The 23,026-nt window shown below is 39.7% G+C and overlaps 1 protein-coding gene across 2 annotated transcripts in view; it reads right to left on the bottom strand.

Annotated features, from left to right (window-relative positions):
* Positions 1-23,026, bottom strand: part of LOC119659203 (steroid receptor seven-up, isoforms B/C) — a 119,878-nt gene that overhangs the window by 67,716 nt on the left and 29,136 nt on the right. For both annotated transcript variants that reach the window (XM_038067172.1, XM_038067171.1), the window contains exon 2: positions 2,273-2,422. In XM_038067172.1, coding sequence (XP_037923100.1) covers positions 2,273-2,422 — 150 coding nt within the window. The remainder of the gene's footprint in view (positions 1-2,272; positions 2,423-23,026) is intronic.

A 23,026-nucleotide genomic window follows, 5' to 3' on the forward strand; every position in this document is an offset into this window, starting at 1 on the left:
TAGCACTTTTCTCTACAACTACTGACAGAAAACTTGATAGGAAGGTTGGGGCTGCAAATCCAAAAAAATGCATTATTCAGCACAGAACTTTTTCATCAAAAATATGTTGGGTATCAAATGAAGAGTTTTTGTATTAGCCTTGGAAGCAGTGTTAAGTTTTGACGTCAGAGCAGGGAATCAATCGAATTTTCATTAGCGTTTTTAACATTGAGCTTATAAATATGAAGATACAGGATGAGCGTAAGACAATTGGTTTCTCAATTGTTCCAGTTGAAAACTGCAGAGTGGTCTTACGCTGCAAATGAAAATTCCGAAGTTCCGTGTTATGGCTAAATAAATTAGGAAGTAGAATATCTTTAGAGAAACCATGTATGTGGAAGCAGATCCCTGCAGCCCGAACATCGTGAACCAGGGAGGGCTCCCAGCCGATGACAAGGAAAGGAAATGCGAGAGAAGGTGAAGTTTCTTGGGAATGCGGATATGGACACTGCTACACCCCAAGCTTTCTCTACTTTTAAGACCCTACTGAAAGGGTCAGAAATTTGTGCAACTTCCACCGCCTGGTGACAAATTCTTCGAGCACAGAGCTCGTCATGGTTTTAAACCGTATTACACCCGGTGAGGTTGCTCCTTTTGTGGATAAAGGGGTTAATCACTATAACATGCGGGTTGTTTCTCCACGCAGAAGAGAAATTATTTCGGCCGGCTATGCACTCAAACGAAGTGAAATCGCAAGGTTTGACAGTCCCCGAAGCCCGAAGAGCTGTTAGCTGTTAATTGAATCCGAGACCCTTCCCAGAGAGTGGAAGAGGGGGACGATCGTTAAGATTCCAAAAAAAGTGCACACGTTTTAAATGTGACAATTGGAGGGGTACACACGTGATCCCCGCTGCCGCAAAGATAATAGCTAAAATAATCCTGAAACGGAATAAAGGGCACCTCGGAAACTTGATCGACAGAGAGCAAACTGATTTTCACTCCAGATCAACCCACATTGACCACATCAACCTTACTGATCATCTTAGAGCAGTGAGCGCAGTTTAGATCTTCACTTGACACGCTCTTTATCGATTTCGAGAAAGCTTTCAATAACGTGAACAGGAAGTGTATCTGGTGTGCTTTACGGAGGTTGAGGATTTCAGAGTTCATTGTTATTACCAGATCGACATATGATGGCGCTGCACCGAAGTAAAATCTCAGAGAATTTTGAGGTTCAAGCGGATTCCATATTGTTACTGATATTATTTTTTCTTGTTATCGGTGATGTTCTTCATGCTGCGTTGTCCTGATGATATGGAAGAGTTGAATGGACGATGACATATTTCCTCAAATACTTCAACTACGTTGATCTTAGCGAGTCAGAGATCTTAGCCAAATGGTTCTGGATTTGGAAAGAGAGGTAAGGAGAGTTGGACTGAAGGTAAACACCAACAAAACAAAGGTTCTCAGTCTGATGGGTCTCCACACCCTCCCTATCTGCATTAATGGACAGAGCATCGAGAGCGTCGAACAGTTTGTATATCTAGGAAGCGTGGTTTCTGCCAACGGCGGCGCCGAAATAGATGTTGCCCGATGCATTAACAGCACTAGATGCGCTTTTGCTAAAATCTGAAAGTGCGGTTATCTCAAGACCAAGATCATGCTGACACTGCTCTGTGCTAGTGTTCTTTTCGTATTTCTGTATGGTAATGGCACATATAAAGTGAACTCCACTGTTTCTCAAAAGCTCCAAGCTTCCGTAAATATCTCCTTGCGTTGTATCATCGGAGTATCTCAAACGAAGAACTTGGTCAGCGCATAGGCTTGGCACTCGTATGCAATGTGATCGGAAACGGAATTGGCAGTGGATAACTCAAATTTTAGGAGGGGGCGCCAATTGCATTGCGGGGTATGCTATGCAGTGGAATTCACTCTCCCAAGATGACCGACAAGTGGGTCGCCCCAAGGGCACTTGGCGCAGAACAGTAGACGGCTAGTGCGAACTTTTCGGGAAGTCATGTGGGAAGCTGAAGGGCATTTCAGGTAACCGCAAGCGAGGGCGAGTAGATGTGGTTGACGCACTATACCTCACCAAGGGGTGAAAGGCAACGATTTATATATAAAGCATTGCAAGCCAACTTTAAATTATTTTCGGAGATGCTTTCATTAAACATGTACTAGTAAAATTGAACTAATTTTTACTTTAGATTCATACACAGAAATGCTCAGATATTTCATACAATTGTTCAAGAAGGTTATTACAGTTTAAAATTTAACATAATTATTTACTTACCTTCTCTTCTCATACCCATTTTTAGGCACTTTCTTAATCGACAGTGTTGGCACTGATTTCTATGATGCTGATCTATTGGACAGTTTCTATTGCCACGACACGAATACGTTAAATTTCTTCGAACCGACCGTTTAAAAAATGATTTACAGCCTGAAAAAAGAGGAGAAATGAGGGTTAGAATTGAAAATTTTCCGGGTAAGTTTTGATAAAAAAAACAAACTAGAAACTAGGTAGTGAATGATTTCCTTAAAATATGACAACCTGTTACACGTCCATAAGTGGTTGTTGAGGGTCAGGCGCTATGTCACCAAAGTTGAATCTAAAACTAACATTCCGTCTTTTGATAAAAAGAGGCTTATGCTTTCCTTAAACAATTTGGGGTGAAGGAGGGACCCTAAATCTTAAGAAGACTTTCGAAAATGCAACCTAATTTCATTTTCCCGGCACAGAGCCCGACTAATAATTACAGTATCCTTTTGAGGGCCCCAAATTTCTATGTCAATATCTCAACGTTATGACTATCCACTGGCACCTTTCAATATTTGCACAGGTAACCCAATGTTTAGCTTCCGCATCTCCCATTGCCTTAAACACTTTGCATACACACGATCTTAAAGGTAAAACATCCACACAACTTGGCAAGGAGACATTTTAACGCCTATAAAATTACGCTTAATGGGATTCAATTAACGAAAACCTCAAACAAGACAATTTAACCTGTGAGAGTCACCAACATCACACATCACATATCACATTAAAAGACATTAGATGCCAGCCCGCCGCTCATTATAATGAACCGACCGACCATGTAAATGCAATGTTCACATGTGGTTTAGTAGACCCCCAAGTCATGCTGGAACAATACTTTTATGATTGCTGGAAGGAGGATGTTGGTTTGTCTCGGCAACTAACTCACTAAGTACGGGTGTCTCTAAGGTTTTTGTTTTTGACGACCCGGGATAGAGTGGATTATATTTATGTGGATAAATGGTCGTTAAGGAATATCGACTTTGATTATCATAATGTCAGATCATCACACCAGGCACGACGTAACTTGTGTATTTATGGGACTATTGGGGTTTGATATGTTTGGATCACTTACCAGGTGATTGTGATGTTTTGCAATTGTTTTCAGTGGAATGAATAATTTATGGCTGTTAAGGATATTAAGTGGGAATTTAAATGTTAACGGATAAGGATTAGTTAGAAAGTGGACTCAGCGGCAGTTTTTATACAGTTCAAATCCGGGGATGCATGCAAGATGTCACAAGCTGGCAGTAACCGGAACTTGGAGAGACTTCGTTTATTATTTCAGTAAAGACAAACTATAACAAGGAATCGATGGTTTGTGACTATCTCAAAGGCAAAAGATATTCAACTGTGCAATATATGCTTTGTGTGACCCTAAATCGACAATCTGTTTGCAAATCCAATTTTCTCATATCGTTTTCACTATTTGCTCTAAATAGGGGTTACACAGTTCGATGTTGGCTCCCGAACAGACTAAGTGCAGCCAACTACTCTGCATCCAAGAAGCCCATCAAGTTTAACCGATTTCTACACGGATATTTAAGCAAATGCAATTTTTACACCCTCCTATGGCGTTTGTTGTCTGCTTCTTGCAACAAATTGCCGATGGCACTCTGCAGCACAAAGGTGGCGTATGTTAGGCTAAATATTTATGGCAAATGGGTAAACTACATTTGACGAAGTCTCGTGAACTGTGAGAGAATGAACGACTCATTCTTATGGGTTTAGTCTCAATCCTTTGCATGTGAAAGGCTTAGACTACTTAGCTATTGCAACTTTCACTAGTTCATGCCATCAAGCCTTGGCCACGGCAAATGGGAAGGTATTTATATAGGCTTCAATGACCATTTATAGAGTTAAAGACTTTGGTTACACCCAGACGTATTTTAAACTAATGGTAGAGAGGTTGAGTCATAGTATTACATACAAAATGGAGAGGATTAGACTGCGTGCGTTGCGAAAATGATGTAACCATACAAAAGAATGGAAAGGAGGAACTTATATAGGTGCCATGAATAAGGTTGATGTCTTGAAATTGGTAATAGACACAGGTTAGGTGAAAGTGTTTGGCAATTCGCTTGGATCAGATTGTCTAGCCTAAAGCACTACGATAGAAATATATGTCCTTATTTAATTTGTGTTATTTTAAGAAGAGATGGCTACGTGATAACCATTTTCCTTAAACATCTCTCATAAAAACAACGCTTCAGGTATAAAAGGTTTTGTGTTTCCCTATGTGAGGAGCATAACGTAGTTCTCCATTGGCTTATAGCATTGACCCGAGATATTTAAATCGCTCAGTTCTGTCATTGAGCGATTTAAATATCTCGAGGGACAGGTTACTGCCATTGCCAGAACTGAGCGATTTAAATATCTCCAGTCAATGCTATCAGCCAATGGAGAACTGCATAATGAAATGCTTCACGCATTAATGCAACCTGGATAAATTGAAATTGATTTTTGATCGACGTATCAGCGCACGTCTCAAATCTAAAATTTACTGCAATGTCGTGTGTATGCCGCTCTCTATAGTTCCGAGTGTTGGCCGACTATTTAAGACAATGAACGGCGTCTTGCGGTAATAGAGATGAAGATGTTGCGTTGCACTGGTAACGTGACACGTTTTGATCACGTCCGAAATGAGAATATCCGCGATCGATATGGGATTACACAGATCGTGGGAAAACTGCGAGTGAGGCTTTTTCGATGGTGTGGTCACGTAATTCACGCTAACGAGAATTCACTTACAAATATTGGTCTGAACATCAAAGTCAATGGTAAGCAAAAATCTGACCGAAATATCGATGGCTTGATACACTGGATGGGGATTTAAAGGCCTCACGATCACATTCTGATCAAGCATTTGATAAAATAAAATGGCCAAACTGATCACGACGAGCCGACCCCGCTTGTGAACGGGACAAAGGCTGAAGAAAAAGAAGATGTGACGTCAGCATCTTATTTGCATGGCTTTGGAAGCAGTTAATTCGCGCGAAATTGTTAAGTTTGAACTGCTATAACTTTGGCGTTAATGGCCAGATTTCCATGAAATTTAGCACGTATATACAAAATATTTTCCTCTAAGCTGGTACGATTCGGAAGTTTTAGGATAAATTTTAGGCGGGGGGGGGGGGTGGTTCAGTAAATTTCTAAAAGTTGGTAATATACTATTAGTAAGTTCATTTGAGTAGATATCGGAGTTGGACATATTTTGAGGCTTAGATTTCATCTAAGCGCCCCACCCTGATTTTTTTCGGATTTTTAGGTTGGGTAGTTTTCGAAAATGAGTCCTGTCTCACTTTAGGTGCGTACATTTTGACTCCTCATTTGCGCACTTTGCAATTCACGACTAAACTAATATCAGTACGAATCGAGAGCTTTCATTTGATATCCTACACGACTATATCCGGTGAGAAAAATTTTTGAATCCCCCCTTCACATGTTTGGGGATCCCCTCTTTAAACTCAACCTAAATTTATGCCACTCACTGCATGCGTGGGACTTCATTCTTTTGTGGGGTCTAAAAATTTCATATTGTGAACTTGTTAAACGTAATTAAAAAGAAGAAAGGTATGATACCTCTCAAAGCGTAATATCTAATTATACACATGATATGATGTAATAGTAAAAATGTAGCATGTGTTCCCTTTCTATGTATCATTGTTTTCGTCCCAACAACATTTGTTCAGTCCAGATGATCCTATTCAACTCGATACTTGCTAAATGGTTGATGTTGATACAAAAGAACATATTTTCGGGGCGCGTACCATCTCCATATTGTACAATCATATAACAGCAGGAGAACTATCAAAAACAAAACCAAAATACGATAATAACAAAATCAAAACAACATAACAATCTTTTCGTAATAAAACGACTCCAGAATTTCTCATACATTAAATTAAAAGAGAAACGCAACAAAAAATAAGAACGAGGAAACAATAAAAAACTGCAACGTGTATCCACCCTTTTTTGGGATACTCCAAGTATTCCACATCGAGTATAAAATCGTGACTTGAACAATACCGGAGTTTGGCAGCGCAGCAGCATCCACGGCAGCTTCACTATCTTCCTTTTCCACGTACCAGCAAGAATAGGAGACTATGCGCGTCTTTCGATCTTCTTCATGAAAAACCCAAATGCGAGTACACTGCCATTTCCACAGGCAAATGGAAGAATCTACAACCAAGTGAAGAGGAACAGAACAGAACTCCTCTTGGTGCGCTTTGAAGTTTTTTGCATTCTCGACATGTACCCCACATTCTTTGAGATTTCACCTCAATTTTATGCTTGCACTTTACAACGTTTCCGAAGATTACTTCAGATATATTATGGCCAGATATAATAATGTGCCGAGGATTGCACAAGAGCCCCATCCACCAGCACTATATGGGCAATATGTGGTCGGCTCCGGTGCGGTCAAATGAAGCACTCCAGGTTTCTACTACTATTCCATTACTTGAACAACAGTTAAAATATAATGTTGAATCACAATTGGGCACAAGCCATATAAACTGGCTAGACTGGGAATAGGGCGAACGAATTGAGGCCCACATAGGGAACCTTATGGTATTCCGCGCGCTCATTCAATAGAAAGGAAAATATGGAAAATCGATTATTCAGATTTATATGCGATTTTATTACTGAATTGCGCATAATGACTTTTAGTCGGAAATGAGGCATAGAAAGGTGGATCGATCGATTACGTTTAGCTAGGGTGAAGGATTGAGGGCAATCATAACAGTGCATTGAGTATTGCTCGATATATCATGATGACAATTCGATTTGAATTTGAATATGAAGTGATAGTAGTTTATGTTGGTGCTGGAGTAAGTGACGTAGAGAGTGCTTTGCTATATTAAGTGAAGACCTGATGAATATCTTCAGAAACAAAGGTATTTATGGCGTTTCAATTGGGTACTCATTTTTGTGAGACTGGTATGACTCAATATGAGCGACATTGTAAATCATGTTTAATTGCCCCTGAGCCATATGTTCTGTTTATTTATGATAAGTAGAGTAACCAATTCAGACCTCAAATAGCCGAAGCCATGAAAAAATTTCACAATGTGGTATCTACAGCTCTCTTTCAATATTCACATATATTGGCGGACCAGTTTTCCAACAATTGTCACCTCCTGTCAATTGTTCACCTCCTGAACTTGTGACATTATCCACGCGTATATTTTCACTGAATTTAGTTTCTTGCTAGATCAGCTAATCCAAAAAGAAATTATTTTTCTTTTTACATTAAGGTTCATATCAAATATATCTTTTTTATATTTTGATGGATTTTGAAATTTTGACAGATTTAGTTGCACTAATTAATAGCATTTGGTTCCAATCCACATTTTTGTAACTTTGAAAATCGAAAAGGGTATTACTTTGGATTGAAGCAAGAAGGAAAGCTTCTTAATTTTTATTTCTGAATTTAGTTATGAAAGATGTGCCAAATGTACCCTTGGTTTTTGTTTTGTTTCCTTGTTGGTATTTTTTCTTTTGAACTTCCTTGCATGCGAAGATCTCCGCCTGTGTCACTAGAAATATGGAATACATGCATTCCTGTTTTAGCAAGTTCGTTATTGTCAGGGAGTAAAACTACACTGAGTAAGTCGAAGAAGCTTCAAGAAGTCCTTTAGGTTTTGAATTCGGTGGTTTTTGAGAATGGGCCCTTGACTTGAGTGTGCAACTTTTCACCTAATATTTCCTTCCCTTTACATCCGATGTGAAAACTATGATCTGCCTCAAATCACTAGTTTTGTGTCAATAAGTGAAATATTTAGCGTAGCCAACTTTGTGGGGCATATCGCATCAACCCCATCAACACATCATCGTTGACGGCTCATGGCAATGTGTCCCAACTACTTCCATCATTTTCCAAGAAGCTTGCGCTCTCTCTATACTGTTTTATGCCAGGCAGCTTTAGGGAAACTTACCCGCCGATAAGCCTGAGATGGAGGTCCAATTTCAGAACATAGCCCGCAGTGGAGTCGCCGGCCTTTCTTAATGTTTGACTTGCCTACAACCAATTCTGCTTCCCTATCAGCACCTCCAATATTGTAGCACCTCAAATTGATATTGGTGTCAAGATAGTTGCATTTCCAGATTTTGGACAACACGGTGAAGGCGAATTTAGCGCTATTAATGCGAAATGGTTTCTGAAAAAAGTGAGTATGACAGACAGACGCTAAAAATGGTGGCCAAAGGCGGAACCCCTTTTTGTTTCCGGTGCATAGAGGGTGCCGCAGATATAACATATGTATGTATGAACTATTCCAGCTGCGACGATATACTGGAGAGCCCTCTGCAGTGGTTTCGCGGGAAGGAAACAGGACTTAGGGGGTAATTTTGGCAGGCAAAAATGACACAGGCTGATATGATATGAGAAAATATGACGATTTTACGCAAAATCTTAAGAAAAAAGCGAAAGTAATCGCATAGAAGCAAAATCAATTCTACTAAAGAAATCCACCAGGTTATACTTGGTCGCCTCTGCGCTTCCGAAGTTCGCGGAAGTGGCGATTGCTTTTGGATACTGTAGCTCTTGACACGGCATATATAAAATAATTCATCGTAACAGGACTAAGCCATTCATCTGTAAGTCAGGGTGCCGTAGTTAAGGAAGGAAAATGCATGTCGGTTTCTATCGGCAACTTATTCTTCTTCAACCCTTGGAGAGTTCCTAGTAGGCATATGCCAGACAAAATATAAAATAAATCATCATATCCTGCAAGAGCTGCTACGGAAAGTTGTGAAGAAGTGGTGAGGAAAGATCCCCAAAAAAGTTTGTCTTATCATAATAACATTTTCAGCCAAGGAAGAGAAAATACACGGTATCAAGGACGATATTTTCTTTCACTTCAAATCATAATTTTAAAAAAGTAGACAGCCTTTTCCATTTCCAAAAGAAGGAGAGACAGAGACAAAATTCGAAAATTGACTTTTCCAATGAAAAAAACCACTTTGTGAAACACTAGAGCCTTTAAGCTTATTTGAAGGACGGTTTAATTACTGTTGATGCCGAGAGGACAGATCATACTTGAGAGGCACAAGCTGGAATTATTTTCTCTGAACATCAGTCAGGAAAGTAACCATCAACCTTTTGACATGTGTTATATGATTTATTATCGGAACTGATGGAAGGCCAACCATTACCATCGCAATTGGTCATAATCCTTTTTATTACCGCAGAAGCGGCAATTCTTCGGACCTCTTCCGAAGTCTCTACACCTAGATGCATTAGTTTGTGCATGCATTCTGCCATGGTAGGGGTGGGTACTTTTTCTTTAAATAAATTGATTTTTAATGTTGATCAGTTATTGCGGTTTATAAGGGGGCGTTTCTTGCGATCATTTATTGGTGCCTGGCACTTGAAATGGTATAGGAGTTCTGGAGCGCCCACGATGCCTATGCACTTACGCTATCACAGAGTGACGACTAACAGCGCGACTTCTTTTTTAATAAACGAAACTAGCAACGTGGATATTACAGGGCAGATGATTCTCGATTACTACTGTTTTCCGTTGAAATTGAGCAGTTTCGGAAAGAAACTGTTTGCCCAAGATTTCAAGTCCAAAACCTTTGAAAAGAAATTTTTTGATACCCCATTGATATCCCAGCATCATTAGCTCCTCTATGGGAGACCTTGACGTCAGTCTGCACAAACAGCTCCTGTGAAGGCAACTTTTTCAGTACTTACGTATAGGTATTGTATTGATGTATTGAAACACAGATTCTTCCTCCCTCTACATCCTGATTTCACTCAGAAGGTCGCCCACAACTGAGTATATCGGCATCTAACGTCTATCCGGCATACAGTACAAATACGTAAAATCATCGTCAGTGACCCCTTAGTTGCAACTAAGGTGTCGTTTAAGATGAAAATATTAAGAATCTCGAAACTCTTGGTAGCCCAGGTAATGGCAATGACTATGGATTGGAAGATATCCTTAATAATAACCGCTAAGGGAGTTGGGAGCAATCAGCGTAAGCCAGAAGAAGGCGGTAGAAAGAAGAAGAGATAACGGCGAACAGGGCTGAAAAGAAGGGTCAGGATAAAAAAGGAGGAGGAAGGTCCTCAAATAAGGATTTTCCAAGTGGTATTCGATGTTGAAAACAGCTCTAATGCTTTGCAGTACTTTTATGAGTACTTACATGACTTATTTTTCAGAGCACATGCAGCACAAAACTTGTCTAAAAGTAAGACTACATGAGTTACCTTTCAAGAAATTTAGTTGTTAATTGGCCTCTTAGCGTTAGGGTTGTTCCTGGAACCCGACCCTATTTTAATTTTTATTTATGCAGTGAATAATAGCAAACGCAATCATTAAGAAAGATAAATTGATGTGCTTTGGAGAGGGGGCCAATCATAGATAAATTTCCTATTGGACTGCAAAGATTTTCAGGGAAGCCAATATGAACCAACAGTGCGCATTTGATCCTACTCACTGGCCTTGGAGGCCTTCGAAAGTACATATCTTGTTCTATCGAATGAAAGTGCATCCATCGAATTTCAGTAAACTTGATTTGCTCCAACCTATAGGGAATGTATAGTTAGGGACCAGTGACACAACGATACTATATCTATTGATATTTATCAAGGAACAAATATTTTTTTTGACCGCTAATGTCATTTATGCGATGACACTAAGAAGGAAAAGAGGCGGCCAACCAAACATTTCAGATTTGAGCTGGATCAAGAAGCGATAGGCGTCTACCCAGATAAAGTGAAGAGCGATGAACATAGGCCTTAAAGTGAATTGACAATAAAACAGTCAACATGGCACTGGGAGACTTTTGACTTCAAGGTTTCAAAAGGGTGTAGATGTTTAAATTCCAAATACGATTAAACTGTATAATACAAATATAGGCATAGCGAATCTAAGTAATGTATTCAGAGTGCATAAGCGATCCTACCACAAGACGCTTGTGGTTTTTGAGGACTTGGATGTCCAAATTGAAGGGGCTTCTATTGATTTTTCAAATCAGAACTCACATGAGTCTCAAAGTTTGGACTGAATCCCAATAGTTGAAGACTCACTTGCAAACTGAGGCTGCTAAGGATTCAGGTTTAGAAGTGACAAAGTTTTGGCTCAATTAGTTATTTTCGTATTGCGTCTCCGAAAAGGGCAGATATTGACTTCCATCACAGATGTAGTTTTAGACTTGCATCATAGATTTAGTTTTCCACCATATCATTGGCTTACAGCTTTGGGAATTTTTATCAAATATGTTTCCTAATCACATCTCATTTATTCAATTTTGAAGCAGATGTTGGTACTAAACTCTAAAACCCAGATAATGCCATAACATCAAGCATTGATGGACTAAAATACCATGGCATCTTGCCCATATAATCAATGAATGGGCCTGAAAAAAGATACATCCAAAGCCACGACCGGCAATATACTCGTAAAACTACACCTTCCTCAGTTTCGAATGCTGTGGGATCCTTATTGAAGAAGTCGTGATCGAAAACAAAACTTTCCGGTAACGGTTTAATTAATTACGTTACCTGCACAAAACTGGCTGAGTTAAAATAAAAGAACGATTAAATCCCACGAAAAAAAACCTCAGGAAAAACTCCATAGGAAAGATTGCCTGGACCTTGCTATAGTACGATCGCATAAACACATGTATGCACTGGAACAATGAAAGATGCGGCCAGTTCTGGTCTCTATGGCAGACAACAATTCATATTGCATTGATGCGATAAGCACATTTAAGAAGATGGGCCACGGATTGAACATAATCCTCATGCTCAGTGCACATTACCTGTCCGAACTATTCTCAACCTTTGATTTTGCTCAGAGTTTGTTAGACGTTGAATGCACTTTGTGCCACGGAAGAAGCAACAGCTTCAAAGAAGTAACAATCATCTCGTATGGACTGCAATGACCTACATTCCGTGTATTCTCTCGGTCGATTCTATCCTCTACTTTAGCGTCATGATGCACCATATGGATAAACACTATTAGCTCGGATACAACATGCACCTTTGCACAACGTAGAAATTGCACTTTTTTGCAACCATGCACACTTGCATAAGACGATTTGAGAGGTGGTGAAAGGTGAGGAAGAGATAAGGAAAGTTCATGCTCGTTCAACGCTACCCATAATTGTGCTTAAAAAATCCCCCTCCTCCACCACCATAGTAAGCAGATAGGTCAAATGAATGGTATTTGAATGATTATGATCCGAAAAGTCCAGTCTTGTATTAAGAGAAAAGTTTATGAGCCTAATTAGTCGGTCTGGATATGGAAGTAAGGTAAGTGCAGCAAAACTACAATTAGCGATAATTGCGGAAGTCGAAAAGTACGAACAGGGTATACACAAAACCCAGGCTGATGGTATACAAAGAGAAAATTTGAAGTATTCATAAAGTGCATGTGCTGAAACTCTATTTTTCTTGAACTCCTTGCTGTCACCATACGCCGTAATATAATCCTCCCTCAAGCTAAGTTAGCAGTCATCGTTTTGCTCCATGACTTCTGCTTCTTATAAAACAAATTGGCAATACCCTGTAGCAGTAAATTTACTTCCAATACAATACTTCCAGGTGTTATCGTGCAAAGATGCCACACTCCAAGACACGGAACTACATAATAAGGTTGTTCAAGCTGACTGCAGTTATGATGCTTGTTGCACTTTTATATTAAAACGGTCTAACTCTGACATGCATGCTCTCCTATTCATGCATCGATGCGTCTCCATTACAACCGTATCAGAAATCCGCCAGAAAATTGATGTGATCTATCTATCTAGATACTCATATGATATTCTTCTGTACGGATATCTAACCATCTACGGCTAACTCCGTATTACTAGTGCAATTAATGCAACTCACTTATGGGAGCAGTGTCGTGTCCGTGCCAACGTAGTGTTAAAATGTAATTGGCCCATGCAATGGTTCCGTTTAATCTTCACCGGGTATGATCTAGTTCCAATAGATTAATTTACAATCTTTGAGGAGAGTTTTCATGATGCTGTGGATAGTGCAGTTGGTATAAAATTTTATATTCAATTTACTGACAGAACATGTGTATTTCAGAATTGATCGATTGCTTACTTACGGTTCCTCATATACGCATATTTTCAAAAGATTCAATTAAGGTTTCAGAACCAGAGGAGTTACTAGATCTTTTGGTGTGAGCCAGTCAGGGCTACAGTCATCAAAGCGTTCCACAGAAGTGTGTAACTTCAAGCTTAAAACTGATGATAAGGGCTTAAACATGAAAAGAGGGGTCAGATACAGAAACGCTGCTTCATTAAGGACAATTAGCTAAAGACGAAGATACCAGCAATGGATTTTCCCTGCTAGAGGTATGGCCGAGTATAGCTTAGTAACGCAATGTGTTACGTCCAGAATTCGCCTCGGGTAAAGCCTCTCGTTCCCATTTTGGTACCTAATTCGAACATGTTGGTACTTTTTCCATAAATTTTAACCTTTCAAGGCCTTAGTCCCGTGTGAGACATAATATGCAATTAGAGGTATTGGAATTCGTCCATATTACACAGTATTATTACCTAGTTTGCTATGGTCCAGAGTACATTAGAATCATTTGTGTCAACTTTTGTCAACATCAGTTTGAAGTCATCCAAGTAAGAATGCTGTCTTTGTTAATCTTCCAAAAAGCTTAATTTGATGGGCTTGATCTGGCTTTTTCGTCTTAAATGAGTTCCCTACAGGGTCCATACATCAGTGGGTAGTGTGACTAAGAAGCCATTCCCTCTGGCTTAACTCTGAAACTTTTAAGGATCTTCCCTTGAAAAGCACCGCCCGAAAAGATTACAGCATTAAGACCTTTTGAAGATTTGGATTTCTTCAAATTTTAGAAATCTTTCTTCCAAATATGTAAACGATAATTAGTCGAAAGGCTTCAGTTCAAAGTTCTCTAGTCAAATATGGACAACATCAGTGATAAAAGGGGAACATTTGGCCTGTCAGAAGCTACCTTCTTATCTCCCCATGTGGAAAATAATAATCAATAACTGCCTCAGCGTATATTATAGTCACCCTATCATGTCGAGCCTAGTTTCTTGCCTATTTCGCTTCAATAATGAAATACTTAGAAAGGTTTCATTTTAGGTCTACGATAATTTTTGTTTTTTTTCTTACATTCTCCTGGTGCTCTGAGGTGGCGGGGAGGAAGGCGTGGCAGCAACCCTGTCGGCTGAACCAAAACCAAGTGGCCGAGGAGAACCTCCACGTGGTGGCACCGGGAAACGCTGTATCGCATTGGCTTGCCGGCCGTGATGCAGTAGGCGAATGCTCCAAGGCTTAATTATGGCGATCAGACCCGAGTCTGCATGGGGATTCATCTGAAGTGGCTTCGGCCACGAAACCTTACCAGGGGTATACTGGTACCATGGGAACCGGGGTAGCCCCTGGACTCATATACTTCAGAAGAATTCCTGTCGTATTTGGTTGGCCCCCTAGTGGGAGCTTCATGGGGGTTGTTGGTGATGCTCAAGCGAGAAGTTGCGTTTCAACAGGGGTGCCGTACTCCTTAGTTCGGTAGAGATTTAGGTAGGTCTTGCATCCACCAGTATGAATGTTAAGCCATGCACTTGCATAGATTATTACCGTTGTTGCTTGTCACAGCGGGGCTCTGATTGTGGTCCCAAAATCAATCCGTGTCTTAAGAAGACCGTAGGATTAAGTCTCTACGACAGGTACCTACGTTAAAACCCCAAGGACTTCGCGCACCTTCGCGTTTGAATCAGTGAAACTTACGTTCAGCCATGCTCACTGATCAGAAATACCTTTCTCGTTTTAAGTAAAACTGATTGCGTCCTGCCCCCTTTGGAAATCATAGAATCTTTGTTGACTTATGTACAGTGTTCTAGCGTGTTGATGGCTTTACGGGCAACTTCGCCTCTTTTGACAAATCATCCCATCATTATCTTAAATCTATGCCTCAATCACGCATTGGAAATACCAACGCGATTTCATTTGCGGATATCATAACAAAATGCAACTTAGATCCTTTGATTCAGTTCATTTCGCTGATTTCAAAAATGAAACTAATTGTTTGCTCGAGGGCAGGGGCTAGGACAATAGCTAAATAAATTAACTTTGATAATCTGTAACAAGTTAGTATCAAACGAAACTGAAATCTTCCAAAAGAAGTTTTTGTTGGGCCACAAACTGGCATAGCTTCCTGTTAACGTTAACCCTTCTGTTTCCATATTGTTATTGTCGAGTTTAGGGTAGAGTGCCTACCACCAACTGTCATGAGCTTGCCTTACCATTAATGCGGAGCAATTGAGACCCTTTTCTGATGAACTACATGGCATCTAAGGAAATCAGAATAGCGCAGAAATTAAGCAGTCTACAAATTGCCATAAACTTTTAGAAAGAAATACCAAATCGTCCACTCAATAAAAGTTAGACTCCAAGATTCATGATAGACATATTTTTTTGAAAATCGGGGGGTCCTAAGTCCCCATCAACTTGGTGCCGGACCGAATCAAATGAGGAGCAACTAACTCCCGATTTTTTTGATCCACAGACCCCTCGTTTAGAGGTTAGCACCCAAATTTCGGTCACACTGCTCCCAGGGCAGAGGTGTGGCAGCATCTGACAATTTGCCTCTGCCCTGGTAAGAAGCCGTAAAGCCATTGTCGCCTAATATGACAGACATAGTTTTTCAGCTTTTCTTGGCTTAAGAACCTGTTCGTACCTCCCCGAAGGTCTGCCAACTAGATCGGGTATAACCATCATATTTTTTCTTTCTCTTTTCTTATGGTTGCTTTAGTATGAGAGGAAAATAAGTAGCAAAGGCTGTTAATGAAATTCTGCCTCTTTTGCTTTAACCATTACCCCCGCCTATATGGAGTGTGCCAGTTAATTAGTCATAGCCTTGGTCCGGGTGGAGTCGTATTGTATCAATCCATCAGTTTTACTTCCGTCAATTTCGATGTTCAAACCTACTTTAACTAGTGAGTTCCATTTTGTACGGATTGATCACGGATCACGGATTTTGGATATGATAACACCCTATATGCATGCACTAATTCAATGCAATATTATCGTGAGGCGGCGTTTATGGTAATTTGTAGTCGGCCAGTATACAGAACCATAGAAGGCGAACGCGAAAAGGTATGATAAGTTTGGATTTGAGATACTGACACCGGTACCATTGGCACCGTTTTCCATTGACTAAGAGCACAGGTCTAGGGTGCTTAAATTCTTCAATTCTCAGAAGGTAGCAGCCAATGATATGCATTAAATAACATTAGCCTGCAAATAATAACCCTTTGTATGTATGAGATTCTATTTACGGCACTGACGTAACCACAATAAGCAAATGAAGGCAACAGTTGAAGGAGTTTCTTTAAAAACATCAAACAAATCCATTGAAGACGCGTACATATATGCTATGATGAAGAAATCCGATTCCCAGCCCAGTTTAAGGTCAGTTGAATTGAAAAACTGTGCAATCATTTGATGGCCATAAGTTCGGCTGACAAAGTATTGTCGGTAGAACTAAGACTCAAGGACATATATTTAGCTCAATGAAAATTAAGGGTAAAGGCAACCTAGGCATTTTGCGGATGGGGTGAGGCCCTGATCGTAAAACAACCAAACAGACAACCGTTACATAGAAAACATATTATATTATATTTCGTGTGGGATTTTATGTTATTTTAAGGGAGATTTAATAACAATAAGTAACCGCCATATAATACGCTATGGTATTCTGAAATTCGGATTATGATTGGAACTGGAAGATGTAAGAAGGTGCAAATTAGACAAAAGCAGAATGCAGAAGTGGTAGGAAAACAGTTTTAATTAGAAGGTACTAGGCTCTTCAGATATCAAAGTGTTTGAGCGCTAATTATGTGCACGACGGTTTTATCTGTATGCTATCAATATGAAAAATTTGTTAATAATAATATGATTTTCACCAAACTTTCCAGTATCGTCCGGTCTATGTCACTACAAGTTTTGTATTCTTCAGATAAACTGAAGACGGGTTTCCAATATAGTTCTTTATTATTATTAACTTTACTTTCATATGAATGTATCGCCAAGATTTTCTTCCAAATTGTTGGATTAAGCAGTTTTTAAGAATGGTCTCCAATATGAGTTTGCACTTTTTGATACATCCACCAAATCTACCCTTTAGCAATAAATGTTTTTGAAAGCACTAATCCGTTTCCTTCATATCCCAATTTCGTGCCGATAAACATGGCGATTTTCGAAAAAAAATCGGTAGTAAGACAGGCATGCATTGCTTATTGAACAGCATTAGAGCAACGGAATATATTCTGCTATCGCTTCCATTTTATTTGGTGCAGTACACTTTTTTTTCTTTAGCTTTTGTCCCGTTCACAAGCGGGGTCAGCTCGTCGCGATCGGTTGCGCTATTTTATTCTATCAAAGGCCAGGCCTGGATGCAGTCGCTAGGCAATGCAATATATTTTATATTCTCAATTCTGTCAAACCAGAAGAGCATGCTGAATTGTCAAATGATACATAATAATAATAATAATCGTTGGCGCAACAATCCATGTTGGATCAGGGCCTTGAAGTGTGTTAGAGCACTTCATTCAAGACCGTAACGGTACACTAGGAGGCAATGTGGTCAGCATTGCGCTCGCCCGAGATTATTACCCTGATTTGACTCAGGTACTCATTCAGAGCTAAGTCGACTCGTATCCGACGTCAAATCACGATACAAATTCCACTGCCACCAGTGAGATTCGAACCACGACCTTCCGTATGACAGCCTTGCGCTCTAACCACTCAGCTATCCGGACCACCAAATGATACAGGTTCTCTGAAATCATTTCGTCCGGACTTCGTTCAATCTATATTCAAATATCTGCAATGAAGTAGTATGTCCAAAGACTAGTTTGTGATTATCGCCCTCGATTTTTGCATTCCACGGTAGATTTCCACCGTTCCGTTTCTAGCGAAAAGGTTTAGGTGATTAAAACGTAACACTGTCTCCGTCGCTAGTAGTGATTATTTTATTCAGCAAATATCGATATTTCGGGAACAACTTGTAATAATAAAAGTATTGTTGAAGTCATCCCCGAAACTAAGGAATGTTGTACCAAATTTGAAACAATGTTGCTGACCATACATGAAAACCTTTGGCAAAAAGAATTCGAAGGAAAACAATAAGTGAAAAAAATCACAACAACCGTAGATAAAGATTGTTCCAACCATGGGTGATGTAATGTTTGCAAACAGTTAAAAAAATGTTTTTTTTTTCAGCAGAAGTTACGTTTTGTGAAAGAATGCCACTATATCTAGCAGTTTTGCCAAGTGGCGACAAGATTTGCTTAAGCTCCCTGTATGTATTGGAACTTAGTTCGATGTTGTGAAAGCGGTTATGAAGATGATTAGGGATCGAAATGCTTTCCGGGCTGGAGGTATCGAAGTCATGGATCCCATTCTTTAGAGAGCACTCCAAAGAGCATATATTGCTATATTCGGAAAATTAGGAACCTGGTCCTTGCAAAACGATTTGATGGCCGATGGGTTGTTCGGAGCAAAGCATTGTTTGAACAGTAGAGCGAAACGACATATGTAAAATGGAGTAGGTTTCGATTCAGGCGATAGTAATATCGAGGAAGTTAAAGGTATTGGCTGTGCTGCGAGGCTATAACTCTATTTAACTATCTATAATACTCTTCCATTCTAGGGTTTGCAGCTTCCTCGAGTATTGCTCCGTCATCGGGTGCCTGAGTGTAATAATGAATTGATTGCTCCTTATTTCATTTTCCTTAAGAAGTGCTTACCTTACCGTCACTATTCTTTCCATCTACGTTACCTCAATCAATGCGGAATAATCCTCAGCGTTTGCACTTTATTCAAACTCTTTAACGACCTGGGGAATTTTTTTGCCTCTACAAGCATCAAACACCCTTTCGTATAACATATTTTATAGGTGCCCTTGCGGAGATAGAATTATATTTTCACTTTGATTTTGATTTTATTATATATCGTGGTATACTACAGCTTAGTTTATTAGACGCGGCATCCAAGGGACTAATCTTCCTCTTCTTTCTCTCCAGCCTTTGTCGCATTCAGTTGCGGCATTTTGTTCTAATAAAGGCCTGATTTGGTTGCAATTGCCACGGTTTCAAATCACCATCCAGAGTATCAAGCCATCGTGAATTCGGCCGGCCTTTTGGTCACTTACACTCCCTCAACGTGAATTGCGTGACCATACCATCGAAGACGCAATTTTTTCACGATCGGTGCAACCCATAGCGATCATAGATATCTCATTTCGCCACTTGGCAACGCAACATATCATCTCCATTACCGCGAGGCGACATTCATTGTCATTTATAGTCGGCCAACATTCAGAACTATAGATATAGAACTATAGAGCGGGCGGGCGATATTACGGTAAATTTTAGATTCGAGACGTCCGTTAATACTTCGACCGTAAAGAATACCAGTTGGGGCATGCCACTCCATCCATTGAGTCGAGATATTTAAATTTAAATTCTTGGCAGGTGACAGCCACTGGCAGTGATAGTTTCTGTTTCATGGGGATCGGTCGTCAAAAATTTGGTTTTATTCAGATTCAATCTGTGACCGTGTTGCATGAGGCGATCATTCGATTTTTGGACAACATCATCTGAATAAAGTGGTGCACAGGGGCCCTGGTCGTTGCATGTCCCGTGTGACGGTGTCCATAACAAGAACAGAACAAAGTGGTGAGAGGGCGCTTTCTTGATGAACACCGATGGAGACTTCTTCGAACTTTACTCCTCGGATTGCAGTAAAACAATTGCACCCAGTGCACGAGTTCTCTTGGTGTTGTCGTAGAGCATACCAGATGGGTTCTTGGGTTACACAATCAAATGACTTCTCCAGATCCGCAAAAGCAATGTACAGAGTGTGATGCTTCTCACGATGTTTCTCCATGAATAAACGTGCAACATATATTGATTGCATCAGTAGCTCCGCAGTACTTAATTAATCCAGCTTGATTCATGACTTCGCAACAGAACTATTCGATATACTGTGTGTGGTTTTTGGCAAGTCGATACAAACCTCTCTCGCCATCCCGCAGGTTCAGTTGGTCGTAAAGATCTTCGTAATCGGGTGACAGCTGTCATCTTTACTGCTTTGGCCAGGGTTTTATTGTCCAAAATTTTGTGGTGTCTTCAACTTAGTTTCACGTTATTTCCACATTGATAATGTTTGGTAATCGCGTAAGTGAGATAATTGCTCTTCCTTCTCACGAAATTGCCGCCATTAAATGCGTAGTGGGCCAGTGCGTTCTTTACGCTGTTTTATTAGTGGGCTGATTTGCAAGACGCCAATCAATGGCCGATGTTGGGGTGCAATGGTCTCATAGAGAACGCCTTTGCAATCAGTGACGGTGGTAAAATTTCGGCGTGTTATGAAAATATAGTCGATTTGCGTTTTACTGTTCCCACTATAAAATCTAGGAAGATAAAACACTCGTTTGATGTACAATGTATTCATAAAAACAAGGTCATGGATGGCTGTAATCCCCTCATTGGTGGCTCCAAATCCTTTTCCTACATGGCATCTGTCGCCTATTGCCTTTTCACGCACACGACCATTAAGGTCACCAGAAATGATGATATAGTCATCAGTAGGCACGTTATAGGTATTTGCATCGAGAAGTTGCCAGAAGACATCTTTCTCGGTATCAGGTCGACCTGTCTGCGGTGCGTACGTGGTAAAGAAGTGAATAGTGAATAGATCAGCTGATATAGGGGTGAGCTTCAGTAGTCCGTTATCAAGTCGTTCGACTACTTTAATAGTGTCACAGAAACTCTTCCTCTATCCCAACACCGTGAAGAATGTGTGGACGACAAAAATAGAGAAGCTTATAACCAATGCCTAAGAAGTCTCGCTTAGAGAGCCGAAGGGGGAGTATGCGTTTTTAGAAAGTGGAAATCTCTCAATACAGATTGTAAACCGACATGATACTGACTGTGGTGAATGTTCTCCAGTAAAATTAAATCAAAACCAATTCAGGAGAATTACGCAATTAGATTACGCAATTTTATAAAACTTGGAAAATTAGATTGAGCAGATACTCCGGACAAAATTTGTTTTATTATCAACAGATTCAGTATTCCTATTGAGATCGGTAGATTCGTTCCTCAAAATCTTTATAAATATTGAGGCACGCGTAGAGATTTGCACCCGAAAATTAATTACAGTTTTTATTTTAACACAACTTTAAAGATACCCTTAGAAACTACATCAAAGATCTCAACAAAATGGGCACAAACATTTTTCCATCGCCCACACGGCGACCTTTTCCCGCATCTTAGTTTGATGTAAACTTTGTCGTGTCGTCGACAAACAACAGATCGTTGACTCATAATTACACAGTAATTATTATTTTGCTATTTTTCCCATTCCTTTTCAGCACGAAGTTAATACATGTTCTGTTTTAATTGAAGACAATTTCGTTTGTTATCACATTGTCTTTAAAGTCTCTCGATAAGATCGCATACTTTCTTTCTTCGTAACCTATCTTTTCTATTTATACACAACCGGGACTGACTTGGTATTCTGTATATACTAACATAATATTTAGATTGCTGTGAAGTTGTTTTTTAGGGTACAATCTTATTAGATTTATAAAAAAATAGATGTGTACTTGGTGACTAAACTTTGCTCATGTGCAGGTTACTACTGTTTGGAATCTGATTGTCAGATTTGACTCAAAAGAGATTGTCGTATTTTTGGGTAGAACGTTTGTTAGGGGATATGATAAAGGATAAGAAAATATTTATTCAACTCACTCCTCTTGCTACAAGGTAGCTTGAGAAGGTCACCCTTGACCAACCGTGAACATAATACATTTTATGACCTTAAAGCCTCTACTATCACACTGCCTGTCCTAACCACCAACTGCGTCTCCGAATCACAACCATTCCCCAGTGTCCAATTAAAAAACTTAAACAAAACACATCATCCTAAAAAATTACACTTTTTTCCTCAGAAATACAAACTGAGACAAGATCATTGTCAAGTAAGTTGTAAGTTGGAAAAAGATTCCGAACCCGGTGTTGAGTCACATGTGCATGATGATGTTGATGATCATACATTATGTTGCTGCTACCATATCACAATAACTTTTGCGGTGTTGCAGTCAAACAACGGCCATCTATATCCATCCATATAATAATAGCTTCACACGAAAAGCATGAAAATTTGCATACCAGTCATCTATACAGCTATTGGTACTGCAACAGCATCAGATAGATTATAAACATGTTAAAGCTACCATGAATGTGCTATGAATTGCTTCTACCGAGGATATCTTTCAAGTTCCACCGTAACAGTAATCATTATGATATACGCTCATGTATGGTAGTAGGAAAATTAGCGGAAGATTTTCTTGGTAGGAAGTCCAACATAATATGAAGAATTTTTGTGATATTGGAGCGAAAACTCGTGGACAATTTTACACTATTGTTTGAAGGTGAGACTCACCTTGTCGTCGGAGTTAGTGCTGAATCATGCTCCAAGTTGTTGCAATTTAATTACTCGCGTAATTAGTGTAGCCTTCCATTTTATATGGTAATACAGAGGCATGTGATTAGAGTAAGGTGCTGGTAACTTTCATTTTTGTTTCTAATACAGTATGATACTTGAAAATACTTCACGTTACAGGTCCCTCCAGTTGGTATCAAGGAAGGAGTAGAATGCTGTTCGCAAAAAAATATACTGGTATCAGCAATACATTTTGAATATGT

This window comes from Hermetia illucens, chromosome 6, assembly GCF_905115235.1.
Source record: "Hermetia illucens chromosome 6, iHerIll2.2.curated.20191125, whole genome shotgun sequence".
Classification (NCBI taxonomy): Eukaryota; Metazoa; Arthropoda; class Insecta; order Diptera; family Stratiomyidae; genus Hermetia; species Hermetia illucens.